At 35.5% G+C, this 15325-nt stretch overlaps 2 protein-coding genes across 2 annotated transcripts; one reads left to right on the top strand and one right to left on the bottom strand.

Moving 5' to 3' along the window:
* Window positions 1–1267: 1267 nt before the first annotated feature.
* LOC149260697 (uncharacterized) lies at window positions 1268–1924 on the top strand (the record flags this gene model as incomplete). The annotated part of the gene is made up of 1 exon (XM_089460942.1): window positions 1268–1924. A coding segment is annotated over one exon (657 nt), but the record flags the coding sequence as incomplete, so codon positions are not given.
* An 11288-nt stretch (window positions 1925–13212) lies between these two features.
* LOC149260696 (GDSL esterase/lipase At4g01130-like) lies at window positions 13213–14966 on the bottom strand. The gene is made up of 4 exons (XM_089380520.1): window positions 14616–14966; window positions 14314–14511; window positions 13796–14236; window positions 13213–13683 (listed from the first exon to the last, which is right to left on the bottom strand). Exons 1-4 carry the CDS (start codon window positions 14866–14868, stop codon window positions 13421–13423), a joined length of 1155 nt encoding a protein of 384 aa, XP_089236646.1. The 5' UTR covers window positions 14869–14966; the 3' UTR covers window positions 13213–13420.
* Window positions 14967–15325: the final 359 nt, after the last annotated feature.

Here is a 15325-nt window from a genome sequence, read left to right as displayed (position 1 = left end):
TTGACCGGAGAACAAATTTATTTGCCTATGTAAAATCAGGCGTTCTTTTGGTGATGAATCAAGATGCTACGTAGACCTCGCTTGTTGATTTTAGCTTTACAAGCTGCTGTTCGGTTTGTCTTTGTAGCTTTGATGGGTTATCAGCATACATTTGTTAGGAAAGATAATCTGAATAAATGATGTTCCACCCAATTTCATGATCAAATTAAAGATTTAGGCCAAGTGGAGTGCATCTTATTATCATTATGATGATGTATGGAGCCTATGCAGCAACCTGTAGTGTAGCTGTTTCAAGGATATTCTATTACACGTACTATTGTTGAAGTTGTTCAGATGTGTCACAAAAACGGCGCGAGCGATTTTCTGAAATAGTGGGTAGTCCATATTACATGGCACCAGAAGTCTTGAAGCGGAACTATGGACCAGAGGTTGATGTGTGGAGTCCAGGGGTCATTCTGTTATGCCGCTATCTCTGAGGACAATGGTTTTGTGCCCACTATGGAGCCAGAGGTTCTTCTGGATGGAGACTATTCCTTTAATAGAACCCTTGAAGTGGCGGAGAATGTGTGGATGCAATTTTTTCTTGGGAAGTGCTATGGACGCTGAAATGGGGATGGTCAGCGTGATAATGGGCGAGCCATATCATTCGGTCGGTTCTAGGCTGATACATCTTCGGTTCATGTTTTGTAAACAAAAATGTGTTATTTGGTAGAATATTTGTGTTTGTCAATCGTCAAAAGATTTAAAGACTCAGATTCAAGCCACGGAGGTTTGCCTGGTTACAATGGGTGTTTAGGGCAGTGTCTTAGGTGAGACATTGGAAATGGGTGAGATCTCTAGTGTCTGTGTTTCTGAACCATCTGTTTGAAGCATTGTGCAAGCAAAACTAGTGTGTGTAGAGCAGATTTGTAATTGGCTTCTCGAAGCTCATTGAAAATGCCAAAGACCCGCTAGTTGGAGCTATTCAGCGACTCTTTCCACATAGTTGCAAAGGATTTTGAGCATCTGACTTGTTTTGAGGGTTGAAGTAGAGAAGGAGCGACGCCCTCTAGCCCGTGCGTGCGAGATAGGCGTTGTGAGCATGCGAAGGGTTTGCAGGTTCGAATCTCGGGAAAGAAAAATGTTCCCCAGAAGGGGAGCCGGTGGCTACTCAGATGGATACAATGAGGGATCGTATAAGAGGCAGCGATTGCAGTCGGAATACCCACCGCATTCTCCTTACGGCGGTTACTTGCAGGGACAACGATATGGGAGCACCGGGCGCTGAACGGGCGGCCCCTTCCCGGTGGTGCGCCTCCGCGGGCTCCCGTTTAACTGCGGGGAAATCGACATAAGCGACTTCTTTGTCGGGCTCGACATCGTAGATATTCTGTTTGTGAAGAAACAGGGCCGCTTCTCTGGCGACGCCTTCGTGGTCTTCGGCCTGCCCTTACAGGCCGACCTCGCGCTACGGAAAGACCGGCAGAACATAGGGCACCGCTACGTTGAGGTATTTCGTGCCCAGAAATTGGACTACTACAGGGCTGTTGCTGAAGAAGTCAGTTCGGAGGACCACGGCAACCGTCGTCGAGAACAGAGCAGCGGTGCTTCGCTTAAGGGTAATAATAATGACAACTCTCAGCACCAGGAGGATCTGAATAATGATAAAGATGATGTTGAGCACACAGGTGTATTGAAGCTGAGGGGCCTCCCATTTTCTGCCTCAAAGAAAGACATTATTGATTTCTTCGGCGATTATAATGTTTCTGAGGAGAGTGTTCATATTGTGTATCGCTCTGATGGGAAGGCAACAGGGGATGCCTTTGTTGAGTTTGAGAGCGCAGAGGATTCCAAAGCCGCCATGAGCAAAGACAGGATGAAGATTGGGAGCAGGTATGTGGAGTTGTTTGTCTCTTCGATGCAAGGGTGTTTGGGATTGCAGTGAGCTGAATCCTAACACAGATCCGAGGATGACAGAACGAAACAACTTATGTGTGTCTGCGATTCGGAGAGTGAGATCCGAGCAGATGACAGCAGATCGGTCGAACCGGTGGACTGGTTATGTTGGCAGAGGATTGGTTGTGAAGTGGCAGCCCAGCATGGAGAAGATTGTTGGGTCCAAGAACACTCCAGGATTGGAGGAGATCGGGCCGGTGGTGTGTGCCGAGCAGGCAGCCAATTGCAGATCACTGGTTATGATTCATGATATTTCTGGACTCTAATAGTTGCTGTTATGATTGGGAAATAATCATCTTTGGGCAAAGATAGAGAAATTTGATATTTTGTCAACCTGAAAGTTTATTTTTTATATCTTGGAATTATGCATAATATTATTGAGCCTTATTGAGCCTAGCTAACTCAATGTAGGTAAAGTTGTTTTGTTAGAATTCATGACTCTAACAAATGACAGGATAAGCATGGAGTTCCAAGAATTTATTTGACAATGATGCCCAAGATGTGAACAGTGAACAGATGAGATAAAGGAGTAGCAACAACGGTTATGGTGGACAACAAAGTAGATTTGTTTGAGTTAGTGTGGAATAGACTCCCTAGCATGTTGTAATAATCATTGTATGTACCCAGAAACTCCAAATGTTGAAGTATGGAATGTAAGCCTTGTAAAGGCATTTGAAAGTTCGTGGTGATCTTAAAACCACTTTGTAATGGTTTATGGTCAGCCTGAAACCATCTTTTGTCACTGAAAGTGAGGGTTGGTGGTGAGCCTGAAACCATCTTTTGTCACTAAATGTGAGGGTTGGTGGTGAGCCAGAAACCATCTATATAGTCTTTGTGACTGAAGTGCCTTTGTGGCTGAATGGTTGGTGGTGAGCCAGAAACCATCTATATAGTCTTTGTGACTGAAGTGCCTTTGTGGCCAACTTGCCTTTGTGGCTGAATGGTTGGTGGTGAGCCAGAAACCATCTATATAGTCTTTGTGACTGAAGTGCCTTTGTGGCTGAATCGCCTATGTGGCTTGAGGTGCCTTTGTGGCTGGCATCGTGGATGTCAATATGTTGCTTGACAAGCTCGCCTTCGTGGATGTGTTGAGCTTTGGCTGAGTTGAGTCAGCGTGCCTTTGTGGCAGTGTGTACACGGGAGCTTTGTGCTCGTAGGAGCAGGTGGACTGCAGAACACCTGGCTCGGACTCAGATGATTTTTTCTGAGTAGAAGGGGATTGGCGTTTTTCGCGCTAACAGCAATGCCAGGAAGGCCAACTGGCGTGTCTGTTAGGCCAATAATCGTGCCAATGGGTGCGGGTTTTTCGTTCAGGATCAGGCCAATTCACCTTCAAGGGGATCCGTAGGATCAGAGAAGTTGTGGATCTGTCCGAGGGCGGCAGATTATGTTTTTGGAGGTTTTGTACATGAAATTCTGATAATGGTGGATTTGACTATCATGAAAAGTAGTCATTAAGGGGGGGAGTTGGAAATAATTAATTCCTACTTGTCTATGGTTGTACTTTTCTATTTGAGGAGTCTGTTCCTATGTAATAGGAATTTAGTTTCTCCTAGTTTAGTGTGTGGTTGAGAGAATCTCTCAACCACACTACTGTACGTCTAAGATAGCATTCCTATCTTGAGACTATTGATTGTATAAATATGTGTGTAAACAATTAATAGATTATATATATTTTGAGTGACTGTATTTTATCTGTGTGGTATTATACACAACATTGTGTGCACTCTACATAACTTTTAATAGCTACTAATATGCATTATCTATAACTAAAGTATTAGAAACGATATTACCAATAAAAGGGTTTAAGCAGAGTGCAAACATTCGCACATAAAGCACTTTTGCACAAGAGCCTAAACAAATATATATTTGAAATATTCAAAAATACAAAAATAAATATTATTTACAATTAAAATATTACCAATAACTTATGAGATGTCAACTTCTTACTAAAATAACTACTCACTCTCGTGGAGTCTAGCCTAGAGTGTGTGTGGAGGAAGTTGTGTAGGTGTCATTGTGAGGAGTAAACATTGCAGAACAAGCATGGTCTGAGAGAAAAACGTGGGGGAAATTTATGCTCACAACTATAACCACATTCAATATTAATGTGGTTTTGTACGAAATCACTTAAAAGCAATAGCATATATTATTTAAAATTAAAATATTATCAATAATATAAACATTAACAATGTTATTATCCGCACAATGAAAACTTGAAATCTTCTTCCACATAATGAACATTCTTCGCACTTCTGCATGTCTTGTAAACAAATCTTTTGCTCAACGAAATGTGCTTTTGTACACAAAATTGTGTGCACTCCACACAACTTTTACTCAATTGACAAATAATATGCATTATTTATAACTAAAATAGTAACAATAATGTTAGCAGTTAGTGCAAGGTATGGAGATACCCGCACATGAGACTAAACAAGCAGTTATTCGAATTATTTGAAAATACAAAAATAATCATTATTTACAATTAAAAGATTAGCAATAAATTTGTATGCGTCAATCATTTACTAAAATAGCTATTCACTCTAGTGGAGTCTAGCCTAGAGCATGTGTGGAAGAAGCATGTCTAGATATACCGTGTATGAAAGAATTTGTGTAGAGAAAGCATATACCGTGTATGAAAGAAGGCATATAGCGTGTATGAAAGAAGTTGTGCAGAGAAAGCAGTGCAGAACAAGCATGGGATGAGACAGAAATGTGGACGAAATGCATACCTTTCCGCACAATAGAGTTGTGTGTCGAGATATAAAGTGCACAAAAGAAGTTGGGTAGACGTCATTGTGTGGAGCAAGCAGTGTGGAATTTCCATGGGTTGAGAGAAATGTGTGGACAAAATACAGACCTCTCCATACAATAGAGTTCTTCCTTCTACACATATGCATACTTTGAAACATATTTAGAAATAATTTACACTTGAAATGTCACCAATAATATAGTATATGTCAATTTCTTACTAAAATATTAACAATAAAAGCTTTTAATGCCAAAATATTTATCAATTAATAATGCAACTGACAAAAAGGCAATATAGAGTACGAAGATAGCTTCCACTGTGCGAAAAGATTTATGCAAAAAAATCAATTAAATAACACAAGAGGCAAGAACTATGGAGCGTTGCAACTATTCCTCTTCCTCTTGTTTGAATATGTCAGTATAGTTTATTGTGGTGAGTAATGAATTTATTTTTGTTTTCTATTAATAAATTACATGTTTGTAATCGTTCTCTTGCTATTATTAATTTAAAATTAAATATAAAATTGCATTTACATAATTAAATAAGTTTACATTTCAGATTTAAAACAAATTTAATATGAAAATCTTCTTCTAAACCATCCATTCCATGGCAATTAAACCCACATACAAATGGAAATCATTACACTAAAAAATAACAAATCAAATTAAGATTTACATTGAGTGACTCTCAATCTGTTATTAAAAAAGAAAATTTAACTTTCAACATACCCAAACTAACAAAATATACACAATTCTAACGCTTCAAAAAAATAGATTAAAACATTTAATTTAATTTATATATACATATTATTCAAATAATTAAAAAAATATATCAAGATTCCAATAATAAAAACATTACATAAAACATTTAAATACTACCTCTCATGAAAATGGTCATACGTTTGAATGACTTACTTAACGCAGTTGAATCCCAAAAATGATATCTAATATAATGCACTGCGTAAATCCCCCATACTTAAATTCAAAAAGAGTCAAGGGATCTCTACTTGAATGGTTCATGAGGCACAATACTTGCTAAGGTTTTGCAAATGGGGTAGCAAGCTAAGTGGGCTTGATTGTGGGAAAAACTCCACAGTTAAGCGCGCTTGAGCCAGAGGAGTTCTGGGATGGGTGACCTCCTGGGAAGTCCTGGTTACCGGGTGCAAGCCCCAGAAGTGATGATTGATGCTATGTGATTCGTTCTCCACATTTCATTAGTTTCAATCCCACTTCTTCACCCCTGTGAGCATCACCCGATGCAATGAGTGCTAAGTGAACTATTCAAAAATCATGAGAAATTAGTCAGTTACGACTACCTCTCATGAAAATGGTCATACGTTTGAATGACTTACTTAACGCAGTTGAATCCCAAAAATGATATCTAATATAATGCACTGCGTAAATCCCCCATACTTAAATTCAAAAAGAGTCAAGGGATCTCTACTTGAATGGTTCATGAGGCACAATACTTGCTAAGGTTTTGCAAATGGGGTAGCAAGCTAAGTGGGCTTGATTGTGGGAAAAACTCCACAGTTAAGCGCGCTTGAGCCAGAGGAGTTCTGGGATGGGTGACCTCCTGGGAAGTCCTGGTTACCGGGTGCAAGCCCCAGAAGTGATGATTGATGCTATGTGATTCGTTCTCCACATTTCATTAGTTTCAATCCCACTTCTTCACCCCTGTGAGCATCACCCGATGCAATGAGTGCTAAGTGAACTATTCAAAAATCATGAGAAATTAGTCAGTTACGACTACCTCTCATGAAAATGGTCATACGTTTGAATGACTTACTTAACGCAGTTGAATCCCAAAAATGATATCTAATATAATGCACTGCGTAAATCCCCCATACTTAAATTCAAAAAGAGTCAAGGGATCTCTACTTGAATGGTTCATGAGGCACAATACTTGCTAAGGTTTTGCAAATGGGGTAGCAAGCTAAGTGGGCTTGATTGTGGGAAAAACTCCACAGTTAAGCGCGCTTGAGCCAGAGGAGTTCTGGGATGGGTGACCTCCTGGGAAGTCCTGGTTACCGGGTGCAAGCCCCAGAAGTGATGATTGATGCTATGTGATTCGTTCTCCACATTTCATTAGTTTCAATCCCACTTCTTCACCCCTGTGAGCATCACCCGATGCAATGAGTGCTAAGTGAACTATTCAAAAATCATGAGAAATTAGTCAGTTACGACTACCTCTCATGAAAATGGTCATACGTTTGAATGACTTACTTAACGCAGTTGAATCCCAAAAATGATATCTAATATAATGCACTGCGTAAATCCCCCATACTTAAATACTATGTCATTAATTAAAGATAAATCAAAATATAAACAACTACACGTAAAGAATATTAAAAACTTAAACAAATAAACACATTACCAAACTTCCAAAATTAATTGGCTTAAATAAATACACACAGCACCAAACCTCCAAAAGTAAATTAAAATAGAATAAACTGCATCTAAACTGAACTTAATGTTTCTCCTTTTAACTTATTCAAGTTATTTTAATAGAAAAAACCTGTATTTAAATGACACAATGACGCATAAAAGAGTCCACAAGTCACTCTTGAACAGAACAAAATCTCACTCTTGAACTGAGCAAATGCGTTTTCTTTTCAAATAAACGATTTTCTTTCAACTTATTCAAGTGAATATGACGATAGTTTTAATGGCTAGACATTTTGTATTTAAATGATGCAGTGACCCCACAAAGAGTCTACATCTCACCCATGCACTGAAGAAAACCTTATTCAAATAACATGTCAGTGGAAAATGATAATTAAACATTAACAAGGATTATTTAGGCACGTCTGGTTAACCTCATAACTCACATGCATATCTGACATTAATCTCGTGCTTGAATTGAACTAAAATATCATCTTCTCATCTGCATCTATGGCCACGATTATTAAAATTCCAGTAAGATGGAATCTAAAATTGTGGGTTGACCATGTAACATTAGCCCGCCAGCCGATCTTATATTTACCATAACTGCCAACATTTCACTCTCATGACAGAGATTTGACAAAAAAACACGCACAATCTGACATGAACATTTATGATATAATGTTATTACAAATTTAAATTTGATTATTTGAGCATCTCAATGGAGAACTGGCCATAAACAAAGTAGTGATGCAAGTCCTAGGCCCTATAGATCAATAGCGTGCAAGAATGTCATTCGGGGATATTTATGGCTTTACAAGATCGGTCTAAAGCTTATTTCTACACCTATCACTGACCTCACCTGTCCATGAGGATCCATGGTAGATTTACTTGAGACAAAATGCGAATAACCTATCTCTATCAGCCCACCCGGTTCAGTTGGTCTATGCACATGCATTGCAAGAATCTGCACATGAAATTGGTGAGAAAAAATACTTCTATATTACAAATAATGTCCACTTGAATCTCATACAACTGGAATTTCGTGAGGAAGAGCACTTTTATATAACAAATAATGACGCGTTGTATGAGAAGAGCACTTTTATATAACAAATAAGGACTCGTTGAATCTTATGCGACTGGCCGTTTTGCTTTCTTTATGAAACTTTCTTTGTCATTGTTACTCGATTCAAATTACTTAAACCTGAAAAATGTCCAGGTGTCGACGAGGATTCCAAACTTTATTCCATTTTAAGCCCACCACCGTAACCGACGCCCCGTGATGATTCGGAGGCTGCACTGGAAGATGCTCTCGACGTTCACTATCCAACGAAGGTCGGCTCCGAACACTTATCGGAACGCGATAATTATTATATTTATGGGCATCACACACGCCATTGTTCATTGCATAAGAGTTTCTCTTTCCTAACTGCATTTATCGTTTTAGTGGTCCATTGCATACCCGGTCTCGAATGCCGCATAATAATTGGACCTGTTTTTGAATACATAACGGAGGTGCAGCGCCGGAGCAAATATTTCTTAGTGGGCATACTTGGAGCGATGGCTATTCTTCCAATTCATGCTCGCTGTAATTACCCTGCCAGGTTTAATTTTGTATTAATTATTATAAATAATAAATAATTAGTCTTTATTAATAACTATATAAATATTAACAACCACATTATTTCTATATATTATTATATTAATATTATAATAATTTTATAAACTCTTAATAATATCATAATGATATTAATTATATTATCATTATCATATTAATTATATTATTATGATAATATGGTAATTATATTTGTATATGATTATAATTATATAATAATAATATAATATTATTATAATATTATAGTAAAATATTAATATTAATATTATATTTTATTTTGAATTTTTTTTTTTAATTTATCTATTTAATCACCACAGATTTATTGAAATCACAAATTTGACATGTGAACTTTATCAAAGTGTCCTAGGATTTTTGAGGGTGTTGAATCTATATATACACACTCAAAAAACTAACTTAAACAATACAAATCAAGACAAAATCCATCAAGTCTCACATATAGACAACTCCATTAAACTAGCCTAGATCTGTTTAACTCCATATCTACACTTGTCAACAATGATCAAATTTCTTATGTAAAAACCTCTTTTACAGTGAAAAGAGGTTTGATCCCCTCTGTGCTTGGTAGATCCAAAATTTCTATCTAAGCTAATTTAGTTATTAATTCCTTATAATTATAATTATGGTTATTAACTTTTTTTATATCTAATTTATTTTTATTTTTATTGAGTCAAAATGTTTTATTGTTAACTATAATTCTTGGTAGATCCAGAATTTCTATCTAAACTAGTTTAGTTATTAATTGCTTATAATTATAATTATAGTTATTAGTATAAGTTAAAAAATTAAAAAAAAAAACTTGTGATAAATGTCAAGATATAAAAATAAAATAAGAACAAAGAAAATTAAGATTTAAAAATCTTGTGATAAATGACATGATATAAATATTATTTAAAAATAAAGAAAACTATGAATTATTTTAACCTGTTAATCCTCTCATGAAAATGTGAAAGGGTTACAAATAAATAGAGAGTACACTTATAAATGAAAAAGTTGGAGTTGGTTGTGCCTAAATAAGAATTAAAAAAAATGATTTTTTTTTTTAATTGTCAATTTTTCTTCTATGAGAGAGAAGAAGAGAAGGTATACAGACTGCAATGATAATTTTCTATGATTAAAGATGAATAAAGAGTACACAGACCGCAATGATAGTTTTTCTATGGCTAGAAATAAATGCCATAATATGTAGTTGTGCCTAAAGTGAATTAAAAAAAAAGAAAAAACTTCTTTTATATCAATTTTTTTTCTAAGAGAGAAAAAGGGAAAGTACACAGACTGCAACGATAATTTTCTATAGATAGAGATAAAGAGAGAGTACATATACGGCACTAATAAGGCATATAGCGTGTATGAAAGAAGTTGTGTAGAGAAAGTAGTGCAGAACAAGCATGGGATGAGATAGAAATGTGGACGAAATGCATACCTTTCTGCACAATAGAGTTGTGTGTCCAGATATAAAGTGCACAAAAGAAGTTGGGTAGATGTCATTGTGTGGAGCAAGCAGTGCGAAACTTCCATGGGTTGAGAGAAATGTGTGGACAAAATGCAGACCTCTCCATACAATAGAGTTCCTCCTTCTACACATATGCATACTTTGAAACATATTCAAAAATAATTTACACTTAAAATGTCACCAATAATATTGTATATGTCAATTTCTTACTCAAATGTTAACAATAAAAGCTTTTAATGCCAAAATATTTATCATTTAATAATGCAGCTGACAAAAAGAAAATATAGAGTACGAAGATAGCTTCCATTGTGCGAAAAGATTTATGCAAAAAAATCAATTAAATAACACAAGAGGCAAGAACTATGGAGCGTTGCAACTATTCCTCTTCCTCTTGTTTGAATATGTCAGTAATGAATTTATTTTTGTTTTCTATTAATAAATTACATGTTTGTAATCATTCTCTTGCTATTATTAATTTAAAATTAAATATAAAATTGCATTTACATAATTAAATAAGTTTACATTTAAGATTTAAAACAAATTTAATATGAAAATCTTCTTCTAAACCATCCATTCCATGGCAATTAAACCCACATACAAATGGAAATCATTACACTAAAAAATAACAAATCAAATTAACACTTACATTGAGTGACTCTCACTCTGTTATTAAAAACGAAAATTTAACTTTCAACATACCCCAACTAATAAAATATACACAATTCTAACACTTCAAAAAAAATAAATTAAAGCATTTAATTTAATTTATATATACATATTATTCAAATAATTAAAAAATATATCAAGATTCCAATAATAAAAACATTACTCGATTCAAATTACTTAAACCTGAAAAATGTCCAGGTGTCGACGAGGATTCCAAACTTTATTCAATTTTTAAGCCCACCACCGTAACCGACGCCCCGTGATGATTCGGAGGCTGCACTGGAAGATGCTCTCGACGTTCACTATCCAACGAAGGTCGGCTCCGAACACTTATCGGAACGCGATAATTATTATATTTATGGGCATCACACACGCCATTGTTCATTGCATAAGAGTTTCTCTTTCCTAACTGCATTTATCGTTTTAGTGGTCCATTGCATACCCGGTCTCGAATGCCGCATAATAATTGGACCTGTTTTTGAATACATAACGGAGGTGCAGCGCCGGAGCAAATATTTCTTAGTGGGCATACTTGGAGCGATGGCTATTCTTCCAATACTGTCTCATGCTCGCTGTAATTACCCTGCCAGGTTTAATTTTGTATTAATTATCATAAATAATAAATAATTGTTCTTTATTAATAATTATATAAATATTAACAACTACATTATTTCTATATATTATTAACAATTACATTATTTCTATATATTATTATATTAATATTATAATAATCATATAAACTCTTAATAACATATATTATTATATTAATATTATAATAATCATATAAACTCCTAATAATATGATAATAATATTAATTATATTATTATGATAATATGGTAATTATATTTGTATATGATTATAATTATATAATAATAATATAATATTATTATAATATTATAGTAAAATATTAATATTAATATTATATTTTATTTTGAATTTTTTTATTTTTTATTTATCTATTTAATCACCAGAGATTTATTGAAATCACAAGTTTGACATGTGAACTTTATCAAAGTGCCCTATGATTTTTGAGGGTGTTGAATCTATATATACACTCAAAAAACCAACTTAAACAATACAAATCAAGACAAAATCCATAAAATCTCACATATAGACAACTCCATTAAACTAGCCTAGATATGTTTAACCCCATATCTACACTTGTCAACAATGATCAAATTTCTTATGTAAAAACCTCTTTTAGAGTGAAAAGAGGTTTGATCCCCTCTGTGCTTGGTAGATCCAAAATTTCTATCTAAGCTAATTTAGTTATTAATTCCTTATAATTATAATTATGGTTATTAACTTTTTTTTATATCTAATTTATTTTTATTTTTATTGAGTCAAAATGTTTTATTGTTAATTATAATTCTTGGTAGATCCAGAATTTCTATCTAAACTAGTTTAGTTATTAATTGCTTATAATTATAATTATAGTTATTAATTTTATTTTTTATCTAATTTATTTTTATTTTTATTGAATCAAAATGTTTTATTGTTAATTATAATTATTAATTATTTTAGATCAAGACATGGCATTACAATATTTCTTCTATAACACCATAAGGAAAAAGACTACATCACATGACTTTATTTTTATTAATGACTTATAATTATAATTATAGTTATTAATTTTATTTTTTATCTATTTTTTTATTTTATTTTTATTGAGTCAAACTGTTTTATTATTAATTATTTTAGGTCAACACATGGCATTATAACATCTCTTCCATAACACCCCAAGCAAAAAGACTATATCACATGATTTACTTTTATTACTGTAAGTTAAAAAATTAAAAAAAAACTTGTGATAAATGTCAAGATATAAAAATAAAATAAGAACAAAGAAAATTAAGATTTAAAAATCTTGTGATAAATGACATGATATAAATATTATTTAAAAATAAAGAAAATTAGGAATTATTTTAACTTGTTAATCCTCTCATGAAAATGTGAAAAGGTTACAGATAAATAGAGAGTACACTTATAAATGAAAAAGTTGGAGTTGGTTGTGCCTAAATAGGAATTAAAAAAAAACAAGAATGTTTTTTTCTTTTAATGTCAATTTTTCTTCTATGAGAGAGAAGAAAAGAGGGTACACAGACTGCAATGATAATTTTCTATGACTAGAAATAAATAGAGAGTACGGAGACTGCAATGATAGTTTTTCTATGACTAGAAATAAATGCCATAGTATGTAGTTGTGCCTAAAGTGAATTAAAAAAAAAACTTCTTTTATATCAATTTTTTTTCCTATGAGAGAGAAAAAAGGGAAATTACACAGACTGCAATGATAATTTTTTATAGATAGAGATAAAAAGAAAGTACATATACGGCAATAATAATTTTTTATGAGTAAAGATAAACATAGAGTACATAGACTGCAATGATCAAACTCCCCTTAAAAATAAGGCTTCTCATTTAAAGAGTCATAACTCAATGGGTGATTTCTATGTATTAGGTGTTCTTAGAATAATCTCAATGGTAAAATGCATGCGGAGAAGCTTCTTCTTCTTTATTCCGAAACAAGTGCAGGGCTGCTACATCAAACCTACCAATCGAGTAAAGGAACCCGCGACAAGAAAGAAAAGAATGAATCATAGGGGTTGGAGATCACAGACGCTAGCGAGGGGGAAGGACGGTTCAAAGTATTCTCCACTCAAAATTTGTTTAGTGAGGATTCTGTTGGCCTCGTCAGTCCAGTGGACTCCATCCCAACTGACGTAGGAGTCTGGGTCGGAGCAGGCCACGGCCTTCACAGTGCGGCCAGTGATGTTTCCACTGGATCCACACCATATGTTGTAATCGAAATTGTACTTGCCTCCAGCTCCACAGCATGCTTCAGTGGTGGCCTTAAACCCTGCATTTTTGAATGTTGAGTATACTGCATCATTCATTCATAATTTGATCTGGTACTTGGAATATATACACAAATAGTTAGTACAGAATGGGATAAGGGTACAGTATAATACCATATTTGGAGGGGTTGGCGAAGAAATCGTAGACGATGTCATATGTATTGACATAGATGATGGTGGCGTCTTTGAGTTGATTGCGAAGGGAGGAGAGCTGAGCTCTGAGGAGTATGTTGTAATGGAGAACTGCGTCGTTGTAGGAAATGGAGCAGCCATACTCATCGAAGTCGTTGGGAGAATGGGGATAATAAGAGAGCCACAAGGACCCGCACCCTTGAGGGCCAACGTCCCACACAAGAAAAGTCCTCACTCCCTCATTGTACAGAGTTTGCACAGCTCCTGCAATAGACTCTGCAATCTTTGGAAGAAGGGTAGTTTTCACCTGGGTGGGGTCGAGTTTGAAATTCATGTATCCGGAGTTCAAGTCGTTTCCCCCGATGGCTATCATGTATATCCCGCTCTTGAACGCTTCAGCACTTGGGAGATTGCTTAGAGAACCTGTATTAACATTCCGTCACTTCTTGATTCAATACCCATTGCTATTACTATTTAGATTACGTACAAATACTACTTACCATTAGCCTTGATGGTGGCGAGAACCTGTTGCTTGAAAACCTTGAACTGATTGAGCTGAACACTGAGGGGGATGGGAGCAATGAATGAATCGTTATCAAGAGCAGCGGCACCTGCCGCAGCAAAGTTGGCTCCACCCACGAAATTTGAACCCACGGACTGCAAATATGGACTCAGAAACGGTATTCCCAGTGCCTCGGCTGCAACATTGATAATTTCGTCACCAAATGTACCTTTAGGGTTGTAGCAAACAAAGATTAGTAGCAACATCAAATTACATAGTAACTGGAATTAAATAACGTACCGAAGAAATCTATGGAGAGTCTTCCGTCGCTGTATCTGGCTGTGGGTTTGCCGAAGTGTTTTTCTCCATAGGGAGGAGCCTCCGCAGCCTCGTTATAGGGGAACACAAAGTGAACGGAACCCGTGTCGGAGGTTGAATCCCCAAAATTAAATATGGCCGGGTAATCACAGCGAGCTTGAGACAATATTGGAAGAATAGCCATAGCCGCAAGTATGCCCATTAAATAAGATTTAGTCACGCGCTGCATCTCCATTGCGATGTCCACGATAATGTGTTCAGACAACGATTACTGTTAAGGGTACGGACGCAAAGAAGGGTAATGGAATGAAGAAGACTGAATGCAAGCCCCCAAGAAAGTTGGTCTGCAATAAATATGAGCGTCGTGTGTGAGCATTCCGAACTGTGCTCATATCGATAATTGAACGCGGAGGCATCTTCGAATCTTCCGCCAGCTCATCATGTGCGGTCTGCTACAAAGGCGTGTTTCAAAATCATAAAAAATTTGGAAGACTTTTGACATTCAGTTAAGATAGGTGTCTTTTTAAGGTGGGTCACTGTACCAATTTGTTACGAGTTATTTTTATAAATAATATCGAGATTACTTACTATTCCCGGGAATTCACTGATCTCCCGCCATCTCATCATGTGCGGTCTGCTACAAAGGCGTGTTTCAAAATCATAAAAAATTTGGAAGACTTTTGGACATTCAC

The sequence above is a fragment of the Pinus tabuliformis genome, chromosome 6 (assembly GCF_031772625.1).
Source record: "Pinus tabuliformis cultivar Carrire ecotype Pingquan chromosome 6, CPIR1, whole genome shotgun sequence".
NCBI lineage: Eukaryota > Viridiplantae > Streptophyta > Pinopsida > Pinales > Pinaceae > Pinus > Pinus tabuliformis.
Note: the sequence above shows the minus strand (reverse complement) of the source record. Positions and strands in the feature narration are given on the sequence as shown.